Source organism: Trichomycterus rosablanca, chromosome 11 (assembly GCF_030014385.1).
Source record: "Trichomycterus rosablanca isolate fTriRos1 chromosome 11, fTriRos1.hap1, whole genome shotgun sequence".
NCBI classification, from domain to species: Eukaryota; Metazoa; Chordata; class Actinopteri; order Siluriformes; family Trichomycteridae; genus Trichomycterus; species Trichomycterus rosablanca.
This window is the reverse complement of record NC_085998.1, coordinates 11891002-11912104: the sequence shown is the minus strand read 5'-3', so window position 1 is coordinate 11912104 and position 21103 is coordinate 11891002. Positions and strand designations below refer to the sequence as shown.

Here is a 21103-nt window from a genome sequence, read left to right as displayed (position 1 = left end):
TCAATTGCTTAGACTGTATACTGTAAGTTGCTTTGGATAAAAGCGTCTGCTAAATGCCAAAGATGTAAATAAAAGTCAAAGTAAATGTAAGACACACTGCATTTTCTTTTAATTTGCATTTTCCATACCGCCCCAACTTTTTCTGATTTGAGGTTGTAAATATGAATCCTAATATTTATAAAATTTCTATATTCTTCTATTCCATTTTTATCAGCCTCTTTATCCAGGTCAGGATCTCAGCAGGTCATTGCAGGGCTTAATACATAGACCTTTACCCTTAGACATAGCCAGTCATGTCTGTGTAGACACCTGGCTGGCTGATTGTAATGTAGAATTGTGTAACATTTTTTATTAAATAATATTCTTCTAAATAATGCATCAGTCACTGGATATAGGTTCCAGTCTGTGCAGATCACTAAAGGACAATATATTAGAAGGTTCGTGGTTTAAGCCCCACCACTGCCAGGTTGTTACTGTTGGGCTCCTGAGCAAGGCCCTTAAACCTGAATTGTTTGGATTGTATTCAGTCCCAGTTGTCAGATGCTTTGGATAATGTAATTTCTACACTTCTAATTAAATATTTTATAAAGGTGCTGACTCCACTCCTGCGGTGCTACTTTTGGATTGTTTTGGTGGATACTGAGAGCAGAGATGGTTTGTAAGAGAATGTGCTTGTAATAAAACCGAATCGCTTTGTTCTTTTTTAAGTTATGAGTCAGACCGTCTGATTCACACATGATCAGGAACAGTTACAGACAGAAGGAAGGTGTAAGAAGAAGCTTCAAGTAGTTAGTCTGGTTAAAATATACTTTTTTAGGTGCAATCCAAATCCAGCCTGTAGATTAGTAGGTCAATGTTGAGGAACTTGTCTAGTGTCCCAATAGTGGCTCTTCTAGCCCTTTTTGATCAATATGGATGGGTTCTGTTTAAGTTTGAGTGACTAATTTTGTACAGCTCTGAGCATTTTCACCAAAAATAAATAGGTTATGGGCCAGCTGTTACCAAAGAATAGTACATTATATTTCTCAATAATCTAAGACTATTTATATACACTGATCAGCCATAATATTAAAACCACTTCCTTGTTTCTACACTCACTGTCCATTTTATCAGCTCCACTTACCATATAGAAGCACTTTGTAGCTCTACAATTACTGACTGTAGTCCATCTATTTCTCCACATACATTTTTAGCCTGCTTTCACCCTGTTCAGGTATTATTTAGGTGGTGGATCATTCTCAGCACTGCATTGACAATGACATGGTGGTGGTGTGTTAGTGTGTGTTGTGCTGGTATGAGTGGATCAGACACAGCAGCGCTGCTGGAGATTTTAAATACCGTGTCCACTCACTGTCCACTCTATTAGACCCTACTACCTAGTTGGTCCACCTTGTAGATGTAAAGTCAGAGACGATCGCTCATCTGTTGCTGCTGTTTGAGTTGGTCATCTTCTAGACCTTCATCAGTGGTCACAGGACACTGCCCATGGAGCGCTGTTGGCTAAATATTTTTTTGGTTGGTGGACTATCCTTAGTCCAGCAGTGACAGTGTGGTATTTAAAAACTCCATCAGCGCTGCTGTGTCTTATCCACTCATACCAGCACAACACACACTAACACACCACCACCATGTCATTGTCAATGCAGTGCTGAGAATGATCCACCACCTAAATAATACCTGCTCTGTAGTGGTCCTGGGAGAGTCCTGACCATTGAAGAACAGCGTGAAAGGGCGCTAACAAACATGCAGAGAAACAGATGGTCTACAGTCAGTAATTGTAGAACTACGAAGTGCTTCTATATGGTAAGTGGAGCTGATAAAATGGACAGTGAGTGTAGAAACAAGGAGGTGGTTTTAATGTTATGGCTGATCGGTGTATATTTAATACAATACCAATACAACTAGCATAAAACTAGCATAAAAATTCTGTGAATATTACAAATGTGATAACAGGTTGTTGTAAAAGAAAAAAAAGGCTCTGCTACTTGAGGAAGACACGAATCAAGGCTTTTTAATGTACCGACACCCAAGCAGTGGAACGTACTTCCCCTGTCCGTACATCTGAGTCTCTCACTGTCTCTAAAAGATGATTACAGATCCATCTCTTCACTAAGCACTTAGGCTGAGCAATAACACACGCTTTCTAACCTTCTGTAGCATCTAATTAAAAAAAAACTTTTGTTCTATGTTGTCTACTTACACTAGAGTAAGGTAATGTTTACTGTGGAAGCACTTCTATGAGTCGCTCTGGATAGGAGCATCTGCTTTATGCCGTGAATGTAAATGTTTACTTCTCTGATAGAGACATGTCCTTGGTTCCAATAAAAACTGGTGCTAACCTGGACTGGTCCTGTGAATAGCACGAAGGTTCTAAGCAGCTTGAACGGAACCAGTTCAAGAACCAGATTTATTTCGGTTATAAAGAGCTTTTTGTCACTCATTTTCTACTGAATTTGTACTTTTAAATTAGATTGTTAATTAGAATTTTTACCCAATTGCTTTATGCTTCCTCTCTACTGGTGCTGACCCCCGCCCCCGATTGAGGAGAGCGAACTGACACACGGCCCCTCCGACACGCGAGCAGTAGCCGACTGCATCTTTTCACCTGCACGAGTTGAGTTGCACAGAGAGCCACACCCTGATCACATTATTCCTCCACCTCAGAGGTCGTAATCGCACAAGTTATGAGGTCCCTATCCGACTCCCTACCCTGTATGAACAACAGACAAACGTTGTTCATATAGCCGCCCAGCCCAGCTGTATGGCAGAGCTGAGATTCAATAGGATTTACTCGAAAGCCCAGCTCTGGTGTGCTAGCGTGTTTTACCGCTGTGCCACCTGAGCGGTCGAAAACGTTCAACTATTAAGGTAGGCTGTGTTGTTCTGTCATTTAATTTATTCATGACTGCCATGACATGTGGCACTTTTATTTAAATATCTGTGAAGTTTTTAAAGAACAAGGTCCGTGAAATTAAGCATATTTTCTGGTGAATTTAGTAGCGCCCAAATATTTCATTTTACTTGCATGCACACATTGGTTTTGATCAGCCTCGCTCATCATATTTAGTTTTTAATTATACTTGAACGTTTTTGCCACGTTACTTGTAATTTTTATTTTTTAATTTTTTAATTTTATTATTTGAACAGTACATTGACTAATCAAGGATGTTTACCTTTAAACTTGCATTCACAACCCAGATTTCGCTGCCCTGTTTACAGAAATTCAGATGACAAGGTGGTTGTGAAGCACCCAGATCCAAAAGTTGTTGTCACACCTTGCTGTAGCGCAAGTGCACCATAAACATTCTCCACAGACTGGACCGTACCACATACCATTGCTCTATTGCAGGGTTGTCAAACTCATTTTCACAGAGGGCCACATCTGCATTATGGTGGCCCTCAAAGGGCTGATTGTAACGTATCCTGCTGTGATTGCAGTCTGCTTTTTAAGTCTTGGACAATTTGTTGTTTTTGTTGGAGGCTAAATTCTATGTTTGGTGTCTCAATGCCAAATTTATTCTGGATATTTATAATGTATATCTACATTTATATTGTACTCCTTTACCACAGACACGGCCTCATAACACAAGAGACGTACCGGTTTCTCTTCTTAAAGCACAAACTTGTATTCACTTCTCATCTTTTATTTAATTACCTCCTTCTGCTTTAATTTTACCTTTTTGTACATTTTGGGATTATTTGTAAATATTTCTCAACATCACTTTTGGAAATCCGCCTCCGTTAAACGCTGATGTGGAAACACTGCCATCTAGTTCATTATGAACCCTAGAAGAAAAGTTGTGGGGTTAAAAACTTTTTTAAGGTCAGAAAAACAGTTTCACAGTTGCCACATGTTCTTGACAGATCTCCTCTCATCAGTCGAGGATGTTTTCAAGTACTGATGGCTAATTCTCTTCAACACACACGCTTGCACTTACTCGCACACACACTCCACCTTCCGTCAGTCACTTGGTTGAAGTTAACCGTGTGTGTGTGTGTGTGTGTGTGTGTTGTGTTTAACCCTGCAGTGCTTTGATTAAAGACGACACCGTGCTGGTTCTCGCTCTCAGTCTGATCTAACACACATCTGGATCATCATGCTGCTGCTGCTGCTGCCTACACTGCTGGTTCTGCGTTCTCTCGGTGGGTGCCGTACTTCCACACTTCCACCATCACTGGTTACTCACTAACAGCTAAACGCTCTCACAGGGCAAACATGCTATCTTTATTCAGAAATGCAGGGATTCTGGGCTCCATGTGAGGATATTCCATTAGGTCCCGCCACTCCAGGTCACGCCAACCCTGAAAACAGAACCCTGTGCAGACATGTACTGTATATGCCAAGTCATCACAGTTTCGCTTACTTAGCTAAGACAGTTAGCCCCAGGCCATTTGAAACAATGGTCTAAGCTGGCACAACCTGCTAGTATGCCAGCTAACATCTCATGCTAACATGTTAAAGTTGCAAATAAATGACAATTGTACATCTTCATCCAAATTAAAATTTGAATGAATAAGAATTTATTTCTATTTGACAAGAACTCCGTTCTAGGGCTGAAACGATTTCTCGAGATAATCGAGTAATTCGATTACTAAAAATCATCGATTCAAATTTTTCACATCGAGACATCGTTTAATCCATACAACTATATACAGCTCACGGTGTTTCGCACGGACGACTTTTACTTTTCTACAACGCGTTCACGCTGTGGGCAGGTGACGTGAAGAAGCCGAGGGCTGCGTCCGAAGTCTCATACTTAAACAGTACTTAACAGGACTTAAACCTGGTACTTTTCGCGTACAGTTTAATGAATACTCCGTATTTTGACATGCTTGCCGCTCCCGCGTACTGTTCAGTATGGAAGTGCGATTTGAGACACAGCCGAGATTTAATAGCGCGGACTGCAAAATGGAGAGAGAGAAAATAGCGAACAGGAGACTGGACAGAGAAAACCACAGAAAGTTTGAGATCATTTTAAGCTGGAAAAAACGAAAACTCAGAACAACTTCCACACCATCAGAGCGTCTTGTTGAGACTTTTCTTCATTACAACCACTGGGCTTTTTTTTATTTTTTTTTATTATTTATTTATTTTTTTTAAATAATTTTTCCCCTTTTTCTCCCCCTTTAGCACATCCAATTGTTCAATTTGCCTTGTGCTTCCTCTCTGTCTATGCCGAACCCTGCCCTGACCGAGGAGATCGAAGCTAACCCATATCCCCTCCGAAACATGGGCAGCAGCCGGATGCATTTTTGCCACCCACACGTTGATGAGTGTGGCGCCACCTAGCGTTGCATGCGGAGAGACACACCCTAAGGGCACTCTTCCTCATCTCTGTGCAGGCGCCTCTAATCAGCCGGCAGAGGTCGTAATCGCATTCTGACAGAGAGAGACCCACATCCGGTTCTTTGTCCCACCCCCCAACTGAGCAACCGGCCAATCGTTGCTCATACAGCCACTCGACCTCGAACCGGTGAAGCAGAGCTGGATTCGATACGAGGTACTCAGAATCCAGCTCTGGTTGCAGCGTGTCTTTTTACCGCTGCGCCACCTGAGCGGTCCACCACGGGCTTTTTTGAGGCAAACACACGTACACGCACACAAATGCCAAATCTACCTCATCTAGGAGATAAAATCCTGACAGAACCTCCTACAAACACCACAAAGCCTCCCAACAAAACATTAAAGGTTTATGTTCTGCGTGAGCTGTAGCTGAAACCTTTAGTTCTGAAAGTTGCACAAATTCAAGGCAATGTTTATGTATTATTGTTTATTATTATTTATGCCTTAGTTTTAGGTTGCCTGTATACATTTTAAAAGTAATTTGATTTATTTTTGAAGTATTTGTTTTTGCATTTCAAAAATGTTCACTTTAAACTGTCCTGTATGCAAGGAATAAAAATTTACAGTTTGTTTAAGAGACACGTCTTATTTAATCTTATATGTATTTATTTTTGCTCTTTCTTAAAGCAAAAGTATTTCTTATCCGATTACTGGATTAATCGCTGGAATAATCGATAGAATACTCGATTACAAAAATAATCGATAGTTGCAGCCCTACTCTGTTCCGTGCTCCACATTCGTCCAGCATATTTGTAATTTTTTAAATATTTATAACTTCTCCTGTCATGTCTGTATTGAGACACCAGACTAGCCAGTAGCACTGCAGGGTATTTGAACCCCCTGACCCCAGCAAGCGTGGGCTAGCTGTTCACCAAAATAGCTTGAATCACAGATTTTTATACTTTTTGACACCATCATGTTTATATTGTTATGGACAGCAAAGCTTTGTGTCTGAAATAAAACGAGCTGTATAAATTATCACAGCAAGTATGTGGCCCAATTAAACCTCATTTAAAACACACAATGTGAATTTGAACTGAATCTTCACTTATATATAAAACCACCCACAGTTCTGGTTCTAACTGCAGTCAGTATGAGGTCAGGTTTATTAGCATTTTTACAGTGGAATTGTGGGTATAACGTGGAATTTCCTCTCGGATATGAATCAGTAGAGCGGGGGATGATGGAAGTCTGAAGGGTTTTTCCCTTTGATTCAGACAGCAGCGTCCTACTGGGCATGTAGGGTTCTGAGTCTGGCTTTCATGCTACAGCATTTTTAGCCTTTTTATTCTTTCACACTCAACTCCTGTAAAGGTTTTACTGGTCTTCTTAAATATAAGTCCAATCAGTCACCAAAAGTGTTCCTTTTAAAGAAAGAAGTTTTTTTTCTTTCCTTAAATTAGAATGAATTTGAATTGTAAATATATGTAGCGAAAAACTTGGTGTTTTATGTTTATTCAATAGGAACACGATTGTAATGTACTGTGGATTTTGACGTAATGAACAGGGATGCAGATGTAGACGCAACAAATAGGCACACAGGTTTAAATGTAATAAATGATGCATGTTTATACATAACAGATAGGGAATGTGGTGTAAAAGTAGTAAATAATGCGGGTTTAGACATAAAGGATAGGGATGTTGATTTAGATGTTACACAGGGACATTATGAATAGGGCATAGATGTTATGAATACGGTTGCGGGTTTAAATTTAATAAATTATGCAGGTTTAGATGTAACAAATAGGAACGCGGGGTTAGATGTAGCGAATAGGGATGCAGGTTTAGATGTAACAAATAAAAGCGCTGGTTTACATGTAATGAATAGGGACGTGGGTTTAGGTGTATTGAATAGTGACCCAGGTTTAGGTGTATTGAATAGGGACGCAGGTTTACGTGTGTTGAATAGTGACCCAGGTTTAGGTGTATTGAATAGGGACGCAGGTTTACGTGTGTTGAATAGTGACCCAGGTTTAGGTGTATTGAATAGGGATGCAGGTTTACATGTAATGAATAGGGACGTGGGTTTAGGTGTATTGAATAGTGACCCAGGTTTAGGTGTATTGAATAGGGACGCAGGTTTAGGTGTATTGAATAGTGACACAGGTTTAGGTGTATTGAATAGTGACCCAGGTTTAGGTGTATTGAATAGGGACGTGGGTTTAGGTGTATTGAATAGTGACCCAGGTTTAGGTGTATTGAATAGTGACACAGGTTTAGGTGTATTGAATAGTGACCCAGGTTTAGGTGTATTGAATAGGGACGCAGGTTTAGGTGTATTGAATAGGGACGTGGGTTTAGGTGTATTGAATAGGGACGCAGGTTTAGGTGTATTGAATAGTGACCCAGGTTTAGGTGTATTGAATAGGGATGCAGGTTTACATGTAATGAATAGGGACGTGGGTTTAGGTGTATTGAATAGTGACCCAGGTTTAGGTGTATTGAATAGGGACGCAGGTTTAGGTGTATTGAATAGGGACGCAGGTTTAGGTGTATTGAATAGGGACGCAGGTTTAGGTGTATTGAATAGGGACGCAGGTTTAGGTGTATTGAATAGTGACCCAGGTTTAGGTGTATTGAATAGTGACCCAGGTTTAGGTGTATTGAATAGTGACCCAGGTTTAGGTGTATTGAATAGTGACCCAGGTTTAGGTGTATTGAATAGGGCGCAGGTTTAGGTGTATTGAATATTGACCCAGGTTTAGGTGTATTGAATAGTGACGCAGGTTTAGGTGTATTGAATAGGGACCCAGGTTTAGGTGTATTGAATAGGGACCCAGGTTTAGGTGTATTGAATAGTGACCCAGGTTTAGGTGTATTGAATAGTGACCCAGGTTTAGGTGTATTGAATAGGGACGCAGGTTTAGGTGTATTGAATAGTGACCCAGGTTTAGGTGTATTGAATAGTGACCCAGGTTTAGGTGTATTGAATAGTGACCCAGGTTTAGGTGTATTGAATAGGGACGCAGGTTTAGGTGTATTGAATAGGGACCCAGGTTTAGGTGTATTGAATAGGGACGCAGGTTTAGGTGTATTGAATAGGGACCCAGGTTTAGGTGTATTGAATAGGGACCCAGGTTTAGGTGTATTGAATAGTGACCCGGGTTTAGGTGTATTGAATAATGACCCAGGTTTAGGTGTATTGAATAGGGATGCAGGTTTAGGTGTATTGAATAATGACCCAGGTTTAGGTGTATTGAATAGGGATGCAGGTTTAGGTGTATTGAATAATGACCCAGGTTTAGGTGTATTGAATAGTGACCCAGGTTTAGGTGTAATGAATAGGGATGCAGGTTTAGGTGTAATGAATAGGGACGTGGGTTTAGGTGTATTGAATATTGACCCAGGTTTAGGTGTATTGAATAGGGACGCAGGTTTAGGTGTATTGAATAGTGACGTGGGTTTAGGTGTATTGAATAGGGACGCAGGTTTAGATGTAATGAATAGGGACGGGGGTTTAGGTGTATTGAATAGTGACCCAGGTTTAGGTGTATTGAATAGGGACGCAGGTTTAGGTGTATTGAATAGGGACGCAGGTTTAGGTGTATTGAATAGTGACACAGGTTTAGGTGTATTGAATAGGGACGTGGGTTTAGGTGTATTGAATAGGGACGCAGGTTTAGGTGTATTGAATAGGGACGTGGGTTTAGGTGTATTGAATAGTGACCCAGGTTTAGGTGTATTGAATAGTGACCCAGGTTTAGGTGTATTGAATAGTGACCCAGGTTTAGGTGTATTGAATAGGGACCCAGTTTTAGGTGTATTGAATAGGGACCCAGGTTTAGGTGTATTGAATAGTGACCCAGGTTTAGGTGTATTGAATAGGGACCCAGTTTTAGGTGTATTGAATAGGGACCCAGGTTTAGGTGTATTGAATAGTGACCCAGGTTTAGGTGTATTGAATAGGGACCCAGTTTTAGGTGTATTGAATAGGGACCCAGGTTTAGGTGTATTGAATAGTGACCCTCTGTAACAGACTTTATACATCTGTTAGCAATTGGTGTGAATTAAACACCAGAACCTTATAAAGAGATGTGTCTATATGCCTATGACTATATGGTGCACATAGGTGTGTGTGTTTAAAGTTTAAAGACTTTACTTTTGAATCTGGCCTTGTTGATATGGACAGTGTGAGCGTGCTGACCTTTCGTGTGTGAGTTCAGTTCTGTTTCTGGGTTTGAAACTGGAGTTGGAGAGTGTGTGAGGTCGCCGTCCCTTCTTGGAATTATCGGGCTTAATCCTTCAACAACTTCTTATCCTCACGCCTCTGCTCTTCTGATAATTGCTCATATCTTTGGACAGGATTAAACCCCCAACACGCGCTCACACACACACACACTCGCACACTTACACAGGCTGTTTGGCACAGCGCAGCAGAACAGAATAATGATTGGTTAGAGGTTCTTCTCAAGTCTTGAGTTCTCACTTCAGAAGAATGTCCTGAATCTTCTGAACAACAAGTATGTGTTCACGTGTTTTACGATTTTTGCAGCTGGTATTTTTCCATCACGGAATGATTAGAACACACACACTACGACACCGAGCAGTTTAATAGGTACACCTATCAGGTACACTCATTCATTAATTATTTAAGAGTGGAACAGTGGCTCGGTGGGTAGCACTGTCGCCTCACAGCAAGAAGGTCCTTGGAGTTTGCATGTTCTCCCCGTGTCTGCGTGGGTTTCCTCCAGGTGCTCCGGATTCCTCCCACAGTCCAAAGACATGCATTCAAGTAAATTGGAGATACGAAATTGACTGTGTCTATGAATTGTCCATAATCGGAAGGTTGCCAGGTTGCCGCTAATGGGTCCCATTTTTGGATAAAAGCATCTGCTAAGTGCAGAAAATATAAATGTAAATTTTAGAACCTACGCTTACCACTCAGATTAACTTTGTAGGTATACATTCACTGACTGTAACCTATCTGTTACTCGAATTGAGGAAAGGGCGTGACAAAATGTACATTGTTTTGCTCGACAAAGCAGCACTTTGCTTGTTGCTCACACCCCTCTTTGTATTACTGTAGATTCTTTTGAACATAATAATGGAAAAACTGAATGAACTTAACCGGCTGAAAATATGACATCAGGTTGTGCTGGATCCTGGGACATTGTGTCATTGCCTGAAAGCAGAGCAGTTAGCAAAGAAAACAACAGCAGGGAAATCTAGAAACTGCAAACTCCCCTCATCGGAAATAAAACCACAAAATATGTAGCGCCACACCATCCACACCAAAGTCCTTGCCTGAAGAGAGGGCCGAACAAAGAGCTGCATCGGGCACTCTCGCCTAACTCTTGCACATCTAGTAAAGAGAGAGTGTCCCCTGGATCTGTGACCACTATAAAATACCTATAACTAAGACCCTACCTAATTCACGGTCATTAAAATCATGCCACGGACCGTGAAACGAGCTGTTTCATGTGTACTATGCTATTTGCTATTTCATACGCGTTCAAGTGTCTCACATTTACTGGTTAATCTGCACTATTTTAGTTCAAATGTCCTAGATGTCGGGCGCCCAGGTGGCGCAACGGGATTTTCCACTAGCACACCAGCACCGAGTTTTTGAACTCCATTATTCGAAACTCGGCGTTGCCACCGGCTGGCTGGGCGGCCTCTGGCGGGCATAATTGGCAGTGCCTGCAGCAGATGCTAATTGCAAGCCGTAGCCTAGTGGTTAAGGTACTGGACTGGTAACCAGAAGGTTGCTGGTTCAAGCCAGACCACTGCCAGGTTGCTGCTGTTGGGCCCTTGAGCAAGGCCCTTAACCCTCAATTGCTCAAACTGTACACTGTAACTAGTGCTGGACAATAATTCGATATCGATATACTGTATATCGCGATAGAAAATGTTTCAATAACGGTGATATGATTTTTAAACAAATTCGATCGATATGCTTACTAATGGATGATGACGTGTGCCACAGTTACCGCTCTGATTACGCTACCTACAACACGGTGGATATTAGCGGCTAAATACGTTCAACAGCTGTGAGTGAACTGAACGAGCATCCACAGTCAATCTGCGACCAGCCGTTCCAGGGGAAAAAAGTCTCTGTGACTCTGAAAGTCTCCGGTGCACCAACAGACAGACATTAGGCCCATAATCTAATCATATCTATATATCTAAACCAATCAGAGATAGTGAAGGGCGGGACCAGCGTCATCAACGGCGGGCGTTACACAGAGAAATATCATGACGGAGTGTGTAGATTATGTGTGAGCATCTGTGCTGCTGTTACAGATGTTCGTTTTAATGTGAAAACATCAATCAAATATCGGTGATAAGAAGACGTGACGTGTTTGTCTCAGTTGTTGTTTTCTTTAGTTCATTGACGTGAGAAGAGTTTTGCGCTTCGCTTTCACCGCGACTCTCCACATAAATAACCGATATGCTCAGCGCTCGACTCGAGAGATAAAACATCATTAAAGTTCCATCTGTGTGAAATAACCATCAAATCCAGTCTAACAGCTCCACATGTATCTGTGTTTAGCTGGATTTACTTCACGTGTGCTGTTTATATTTCATGTTAAGCGTTGTTTGTTCTGTCCGGGTCACTGTTACCACGTCATATCACAGTTCATCTTTTCTTTAAGGCACTTTAAAAATATCAGCAGCAAACTGACTCAAAATTTAATAATGTCATGTGATGTAGCCTATGTCAATAATATGCGTGTCGTTACTGCATTAACCATATGTAATATTCTTATCATTAAATGAGATGTTCAGTTTGAAGCCCTTAAAACACTTGCACTTTTAATTTAGATTTTCTTCTTATTTCATTTATCTTGAGTTTAAATTTCAGCTCAGTGAAGCACTTTAATCACCAACACTTTTTCAGTAAGTTACCTTTCGTGTAGAATTGTGCTTCAAATAAAGAACTTTATGTTCACCAGATTGTTAGTTAATCAATATCAATCAAAGTCAGTATTAAAAAAAGTGAAAAAAAGTAAAACAGGTGTTAAATGCGATGCGGTTGAAAATGTGGGTGCACCTAACTTTTGTGCTGGTGCACCTAAGAAAAAAAGTTAGGCACACCAGTGCAACCAGTGCAAAAAGTTAGTCTAGAGCCCTGAGTGTTGCCAGATTGGTTGGGCGGTTTTCCTCTAAATTGGGCGTTTAAAAAAAAATAAATAAAAAAAAATCTTTAATAGCAGTTAAATAACACTTCCATTTAAAAGAAAATATTCAGTTTTAAGAAGCTCCAGCATTGTAGAAGGCTGTTAAAAGTAAAGTCAATTTTCAATGCTGATTTGGCTTAATAGTGTTGGTCAGTCTGTATTATATTGTTGAAAGAAAATTTAAATTTGTTTTCCATGCATTCACGCTAGCATGTTCTGGGGTTCAAATGAGTCTCATCAGTACACACAAGTTTGCAGTCAAATGATCAAGTATTGCAAAGGAATATCTTTGAAATTCTTCCTCGTAATGTTAAGGTTATAGGCTATATTTTAGTTTTTCACTTGTCAGGGAAAATGAGAAAAAATAAAAAGCTTATTATGCTAGGCTTGATGTAATTCTACATGACATTCACTGCCTGTATAGGTAAACAAGTGAGTGACCAAAACACTACTAGATCCACAGCCACTAGCCACATACAAAAAATAAGGTATCAGACAGTTTCTGTGCTGCCCCTGTGTGAGCAATGGTCTCAGTCTGGCCACCACTATGAAAATTGTCTGGCTCCGCCACTGTCCGCAGTTGAAAAAGAAGCAGACGAAATAGCTGATAAGAGATGAAGGACTAATTCAGTCGTGTATTCAGCTTGTATTTCTTGCCAGAAACCAGAAAAGAGGTTTGCAGGTACAGCCATCCAATTTTGGTGGCAGTTTTTCTGACATTTGTGTTATTCATATCGATATCGGAATTATATCGTATCGACCGAAATTAGGAGTTATATCGTGATATAAATTTTAGCCATATCGTCCAGCCCTAACTGTAACTAATGTAAGTCGCTTTGGATAAAGGCGTTTGCTAAATGGAGAAAATGTAAATGTAATTGGCCATTGTATCTGCAGGGTGGGGGCCGGACTATGTGTGGGTGGGTGGGCGGAAGAGACGCCTGTGCAGAATGCAGGGGCGAGAAGAGGAGGGCTGTACGTGTGTCGGAAGAGGCGTGTACAGTGACGTGCTCTCCTCGGATGCAATCTGGTATCTCTCAGCAGTGGAAGACAAATTGAGTGCACTAAATCGGGAGGAAAAATGTGGAGAAAATGCATTAAAAAAAAAAATGTCCAAGATGTCGGCGTGTAAAGCAGCTAAAACACGACAAGACTTAAGTCTGGAAAACTTCCAAGCAATTCTGTGGACACGGGGGGAATTCTGTATTTAAAACAGAACATGAAGCCTCGCACCGTTGCTGGATGTTCTAGGTTTACATTCAACCATTAAGGTAGGCTGTGCTGTGTATTGTGGCTTCCATTTATTCTATCATTCGTTAGTCAATGACTGCCATGAAATGTGCTTTGTTTTCCTGTACATTTGGTAGGGCCCTACAAATACTAACAAAAAATTTCTGCTTTTTTTTTCTTTCTTTTTTTTTTCTTTTACCACCACTTGGTCCTGGTCAGGATCACGGTTGCTCCAGTTTTCTCGGAATCACCGGGCGCAATGCAGTAACAAACCCCAGACAGGGCCTAATCCATCACGGGTCCTCGGCCAACTTCAGACAGTGCAGCCAATCGTGTCTGTATGTACACGCCTGACCGTCCGAAAGCACCGCTGGGGTTTTAAAAACCTGCTTCCCAACAGTAGTGGTCCAGCTCCCTATAGAAGAAATTACATTCTCCTTGTGTTTTTAAGCTGGTTAAATCCTGCTGTTTTTACCCTGTTGTTTCTGTGACTTTCTTTTAAAACCGAGTGCATTATTTACCCAGATGCTAAGCACTGACCAGGACAGGCTAACAGATAGCATAGCTCTGTGTGATCTGGTTCTCTCCTTGGCTGGATCCCTCCGCTGTTCTTTCCTTTTTTGGCTAAATGACAATGAATGAACATGTTGCCATGGTGCTCATCTCGGGCCAGGTTTAAAGAAGCTACATGCTAAAGCCTACCTAGAGCTGCCTGGAACTTTCTTATTCAACTACAGACAGCAAAGACAAAACCAAACTTTTCCACAAGACGTTTAATGTTTACTTTGTGGTATATAATTGTTGATTTAAATCCAACTGCAAAGCTTGTAAGACGTACATACACAGCACTAATAAATCTGAACCAGCTACCGATGCAAATTTTTGGTGGTTTACCAATAATCATCAAGCTCATAGTGACCCATACAAATATCAAAAACAAGTCAACAACAATAATTCTAAATGTGGTGGAAATCAACATAAATACCACATCCAATATACAGTAGACCCTTGACTTATGAATTTAATTGGTTCTAAAGGGTTCTTAAGTCAAAATGTTTGCTATTTTTCCCATAAGAAATAATGTAAATAGAATTAATTCGTGCCAGACCTTCCAACCCCCCCCCCCCTTACCTAACCTTTCTAATGTCTGTTTTTTTTGTTATAAATACAAGTATATTTTCCCTTAAATCTTAAATTATAGAATAGACAGTACTTTAAAAAACAATAATAAACAACAATACACAGTAGTACTGTACATAAAACACACACCACATTTCAGTACAGTACGTGTGCTGTACCATACATCATAATACATTTCCTTCTTTTTTTTATAAAATGTATCTACCAGAAACAACAACTCTCATATTTCTCTATTATTTTCTTCTTTATTTCAGTAGTATTGTATTTTGTAGGTGTAATTTCACGAAAGAATAACTTCCTTCTTCTCTCTCACTCACTGTCCCCTCTGTCTGATACACAGTGACATCTACTGGCAGGAGTAATTATACAACAACAAATAACTAAGCTTTCTCTGCACCTTCTCTGGGGACATTTTAATATAGAATTTTACAAAGAAAACACCGGAAAAACATGTATATACTGTATATATATATATATATATATATATATATATATATATATATGAAAATGTTCGTTTGATAAACCGTTCGTAACTCACGGGTTTACTGTATATTTTAAACAGAGAATGTTAGTAGCTAGCAGACGTTGCATTACAACGAAATTAGATAATCATATAAAAAGATGCACTCGCTGTTTCAAATCGACTTTGCTAATCCACTGTGGCTTGGACTAAACTAAAAACAGTACAACAGTACAGTAAACCTGTATTATTTTTCCTTACTATTTAAAAATAATGTTTCAAAAAAAAGTTGGGCCAGGAACATGTTCATTAATTTTCTTTTAGCAACACTAATAATTATTGAATGCAGAAAAAGTCTTTATCTGAGTAACTGTAACAGTAACTGTCCAAGCCTTTGTTGTGTTTTTTTTGTGCTGATTAGTGCTTAATGGTTGGGGCTGCAGGCAGCCCGGTCTAGCACACACACTCTTTGATGATGCCATGTTCATGTGGCAAGAATGTCTCTTAGAGAAGATGGCATCTAAAAGGCAACATTTTTTACAGAGTTAATGTTGCTTACAGATGTGCAAGTCTAATTATGTGCCCAACCCATGACACAAACTGTTCTTAGAACTTTACACAAGTAATAACATGGAAGTCACTTTTTTTCTTCTGTTTTAGCCAGAACACATCCGTAATTTTCTGAAACGTTTTATAGGGTCGACTTGTCAACTACTATACAGTGTTTTGTACTTTCAGTTTTTAGATTTCTAAATCTTTTCATTATATTATGCACTGTATAGGGTAAATATAAATAAAAAAACAATTTAAGCGGTGACTCAGTGGGTAGCACTGTCGCCTCACAGCAAGAAGATCCCGGGTTCGATCCCCAGGTGGCACGGTCCAGGTCCTTTCTGTGTGGAGTTTGCATGTTCTCCTCGTGTCTGCGTGGGTTTTCTCTGGGAGCTCCGGTTTCCTCCCACAGTCCAAAGACATGCAAGTGAGGTGAATTGGAGATACAAAATTGTCCATGACTGTGTTTAATATTAAAAACTTGAACTGATGAATCTGTCACGAATGTAACCAAAGTGTGTAAAACATGTTAGAATCCTAATAAATAGATAAATAAATTGACCTCATTCCAACTTGTATGAGCATATGATCACCAAAAAGACAACAGTTTAACCTTACAAAGGTCCAGTTAATAATGCTTTAATTTAAAATTGTACTTACTGTCCCAACTTTTCTGGAAAAATGACATGATTGGTGTAGGTCCTTTAAATGAAAGGTGAGCACCAGTTTTGCTGCTTCTGCAGGTTTTTTTTATAAGGTTCGCATTGCTGTAGTGTTGCAGTGCTCATCACTGCTGGTTTCTAGTCACCGTTCACTGTGTTCTGGAACCTGCAGTTCCTCCTCAGTCCAGCTGAGGGCAACAGCGTCCCACTGAAGATACCACACCCTACAGAAAGTACAGTACATTTCATTCCAGCATGTCAAGACGCGGCTGGAGATCAAATAAATATTAATCTCATACTGGCAGCTGGGACAGCTGGGTGGTCCTGCTGGTAGTGTGGATGCTGCAGAGCTTTAGTTTCATAGGGAGTTTGGTTCTAACCTCACCACTTTCACTGTCTGACTGATTGTGAAGTTTGGTGTATGTGGTGTCAGCATGAGTTCTCCACATACGTGGGTTTTTTTTATCTCCTGAAAATATGCCAGTAGGTGGATTTTACTATTTTTAACACACCATATGGACAGAAATATGTTTAAGCATATGTATGAATACATGTGAATATATACAGTGTATATATATATACCGATCAGCCATAACATTGAAACCACCTCCTTGTTTCTACACTTACTGTCCATTTTATCAGCTCCACTTACCATTACTGACTGTAGTCCATCTGTTTTTCTGCATGCTTTGTTAGCCCCCTTTCATGCTGTTCTTCAATGCTCAGGACTCTCCCCGGACCACCACAGAGCAGGTATTATTTAGGTGGTGGATCATTCTCAGCACTGCAGTGACACTGACATGGTGGTGGTGTGTTAGTGTGTGTTGTGCTGGTATGAGTGGATCAGACACAGCAGCGCTGCTGGAGTTTTTAAACACCTCACTGTCACTGCTGGACTGAGAATAGTCCACCAACCAAAAATATCCAGCCAACAGCACCCCGTGGGCACCGTTCTCTGACCGCTGACGAAGGTCTAGAAGATGACCAACTCAAACAGCAGCAATAGATGAGCGATCGTCTCTGACTTCACGTCTACAAGGTGGACCAACTAGGTAGGCGTGTCTAATATAGTGGACAGTGAGTGGACACGGTATTTAAAAACTCCAGCAGCGCTGCTGTGTCTGATCCACTCATGCCAGCATAACACACACTAACACACCACCACCATGTCAGTGTCACTGCAGTGCTGAGAATGATCCACCATCTAAATAATACCTGCTCTGTGGTGGTCCTGTGGGGGTCCTGATCATTGAACAGCATGAAAGGGGGCTAACAAAGCATGCAGAGAAACAGACGGACTACAGTCAGTAATTGTAGAACTAGAAAGTGCTTCTATATGGTAAGTGGAGCTGATCAAATGGACAGTGAGTGTAGAAACAAGGAGGTGGTTTTAATGTTATGGCTGATCGGTGTAAATATTATATTTGTATATTTGATTCATACCAGTGTTCGCAATAAATGAGGCTGAAATAGACAATAACAGGGGGTGTACACATACTTTTGGCAATAACGTGTACTTCCATAAAATATCTGTGTAATTATTTTAGTATATTCATTTTATTTTAGAGACACTCGGGTGGTGCTGCAGTCTATTACACTAGCCCACCATTGCTAAGATCCTGGTTCTAATCACAGCTGTGCTATCAGCCGGCCAGATGTCTACACAGACTCAGGAAGGATGGACACCAGTCAAGGGTGTTTCTCGCTGGGGCCGGGTCCTCCACCACCCTGACCAGGATAAAGCATTTAAACAAATGAATTGCAATGAAATTTAAAAAATATATATTCTCACCTCTGGTCATCGTCAGTGAGACATTTTGTATGTTCTCCTATCTTTTTGAGTGGATTTTCTTTAGGTGCGCTGTTTTTTTATCAAGCCCGCAAAAGATGGACAAAAGGTGTATTGGCTACTTTAAATCACCCATTGGTGTAGGTGCATTTGTGAGTGTAGCTCTGTGGTGGAATGGTGCATTGTCCAGGGTGTTTTTACTGCTTTTTTCTGGGGCGGCATGGTGGCTCAGTGGGTAGCAAGAAGGTCAAGTCAAGTCAAATTTATTTATATAGCGCTTTTTACAATAGACATTGTCTGAAAGCAACTTTTACAAAATTCAGGACCAACAGATACAATAACCCCTGTTGAGCAAGCCGAGGGCGACAGTGGCAAGGAAAAACTCCCTGAAAATTACAGGAAGAAACCTTGAGAGGAGCCAGACTCAGCAGGACCCATCCTTCTTGGGTGGTCTGGAGGATACTTTAAATAAATAAGATTTACACAAATCATACAAACACAGAATTAAAATAAACTGAAAGTTATAACTAGCAATACATAAATAAATAAATAAATAAATAATAATAGAGTTATTATTCAGCCCAGTCTGTAATAAAATCTGTAGTGAGTTCTTGACAGTCTTGGTGCAAACACGCCAGGTACCCGTCACATCCGGCAGGAGCAGCATTGTTGGCACGGCAGTCTCGACTTCATTCCTCGGGCAGGTGAACAGGTTTCCGTCAGAAGGACCTCGGGGTCCTGGGTTTAATCCCCAGGTGGAGCGGTTCAGGTCCTTACTGTGTGGGTTTGTGTGGGTTTCCTCCCACAGTCCAAAGACGTGCAAGTGAGGTAAACGGGAGATACAAAATTGTCCATGACTGTGTTTGACATGAACTTAAACTGTTGAATCTTGTGTAACCAGTAACTATCTGTCTTACTGCTTTTTGTTTCTGGTTGGCACCTGGCCCACTACATCCCTGACCAGGGTAAATCAGTCAGTAATTAGTAATAAGCCTGATGGACGTGAGCAAGTTTTTAGCGTGATGTTCTATAAAGCGGTGCAGGATGATGGAAGCCTGGTGGAGCTTCACTCACTTATGGAGCGTGATTAAATGAACCTACATGTTTCTCTTCAGCCAGATATTGAGCTCAGTGTTCTGCTCTGATATCCAGCGCTACTGTTTGAAGCTCTTCAATCATCCCATCAAACAGCTCTCTGTATGTGTGTGTGTGTATGCGCGATTGCTCTTCTATTGGTCTAAAGACTGTGTTATGTTAGGGATGGACGCTCCGTCCTAGACCCCTGTCCATTATTGAGGAAGGTGCATTGAACCCCGATGCCTTACAGCTCAGGTTATTAAAGTTGAAGATAGGAAGGCGAGAGCTATTGAACCGTAGAGCGACAGATCAAGATGGAAAGCGTGAGAGAGACAGATAGGAATGGAGAGCAAACTAGAGAGATTAATATCGATGGGGGGGCGGGGAGGGTCGGAATGGAGACCTGTGTGTTCATTAAGTGGCTGAAATTTACATATTGGGAAATAAAACATAAAATATAGCGCGTTGGTGGCTCGGTGGGTAGAACTACAGCCAGAAGGTCCTGGGTTTGATTCCCAGGTAGAGCAGTCCGGGTCCTTTGCGTGTGGTTTGCACGTTCTCCCCGTGTCCACGTGGGTTTCCTCCGGGTGCTCCGGTTTCCTCCCACAGTCCAGTGACATGCTGTCAGGTTAACTGTAGATACTAAAAGTATCTGACGCAATCTGGAAAACCAAACGTCTGGTCCGATTGTTGAAAATTCCCGCGAGAAGCGTACCGAGACCAGTAGTTCAGTAATCGTCCACTAGCTGCCGCACGTCTCTCTGTTTGAAAGAGTGATAGGCTTTATTTTGTCGGGAGGCTCGCTTTGTTCTCGCCTTTTTCTCTGTGTTTTATGCTTAAAGTTCTAGTGCTCAGTTATGCACCAGCACTGCTCCAGTAGCCACCAGCAGTGCTTCAGACTCAATAATAGATACTCGGAGTCCCCACTATACGATCATGGCACATAAAACATCTCCACCACACAAGGTAAATGAAATTTCTCCCCAGTAGTACAGTACACCAATTCAAATACAGGAGGTCCTCGACTTACGTCGGAGATCCGTTCCTACGGACGCGACGTAACGCGATTTTCGCCATAAGTCGGAACCCACCTACATAAGCATCTACGTCACTCGCATGGATCACATACACAGTACAGTAATGAAGTGAAACAGTTAAAAAACAAACAAAAAAAAACAATTCCTTACCTTTACTCAATCAACTAGTTGCAAACTTTGTTTTTACGTCTCAAACGGCATACATGGGAATGACGGAACAAGACTTTCTTAATAAATGTATAGGAGATGGAGACGTAACCACGAAACACCGTATGTCGAGTCCGCCGTAACCCGAGGACTTACTGTATGTGTTTACAGGTTTTACATTTCATATTTATGGATCTATTTATGTTCATTTTACTGCGTATAATATGTGCATGTGCTGTATTTTCATATACCCCCCCCCCCTCCCCCCGCATTTTACAGACCAGTGCTCCCCCCTTATAGTCCGTTAAATCGAGGTTGCTCTGTATTTTATTTGTTTCGAGCTCTCAAGTTCAAATCCCAGCTCTGCTTTCGGTCAGACCCCTCTCCTGAAAATAAATCTCATAGATTCTCGTCTATGAACATTTAGTTGTACATCGACCGGTTTCAGCGTGGCAGTTCGAGTAAGTCGAACCCATCATAACGCTCACACTGTTTTTTTCTCTCTCTAATCAAAAATAGCCGGGAAAGACCAATCATCTTTGGT

At 41.0% G+C, this 21103-nt stretch overlaps 1 protein-coding gene across 2 annotated transcripts in view; it reads left to right on the top strand.

Moving 5' to 3' along the window:
- cd276 (CD276 molecule) overlaps window positions 1-21103 on the top strand; it is a 132067-nt gene that overhangs the window by 3305 nt on the left and 107659 nt on the right. For both annotated transcript variants that reach the window (XM_063005152.1, XM_063005153.1), the window contains exon 2: window positions 4029-4143. In XM_063005152.1, the coding sequence (XP_062861222.1) occupies window positions 4098-4143 (46 nt within the window). In that variant the 5' untranslated portion in view covers window positions 4029-4097. The remainder of the gene's footprint in view (window positions 1-4028; window positions 4144-21103) is intronic.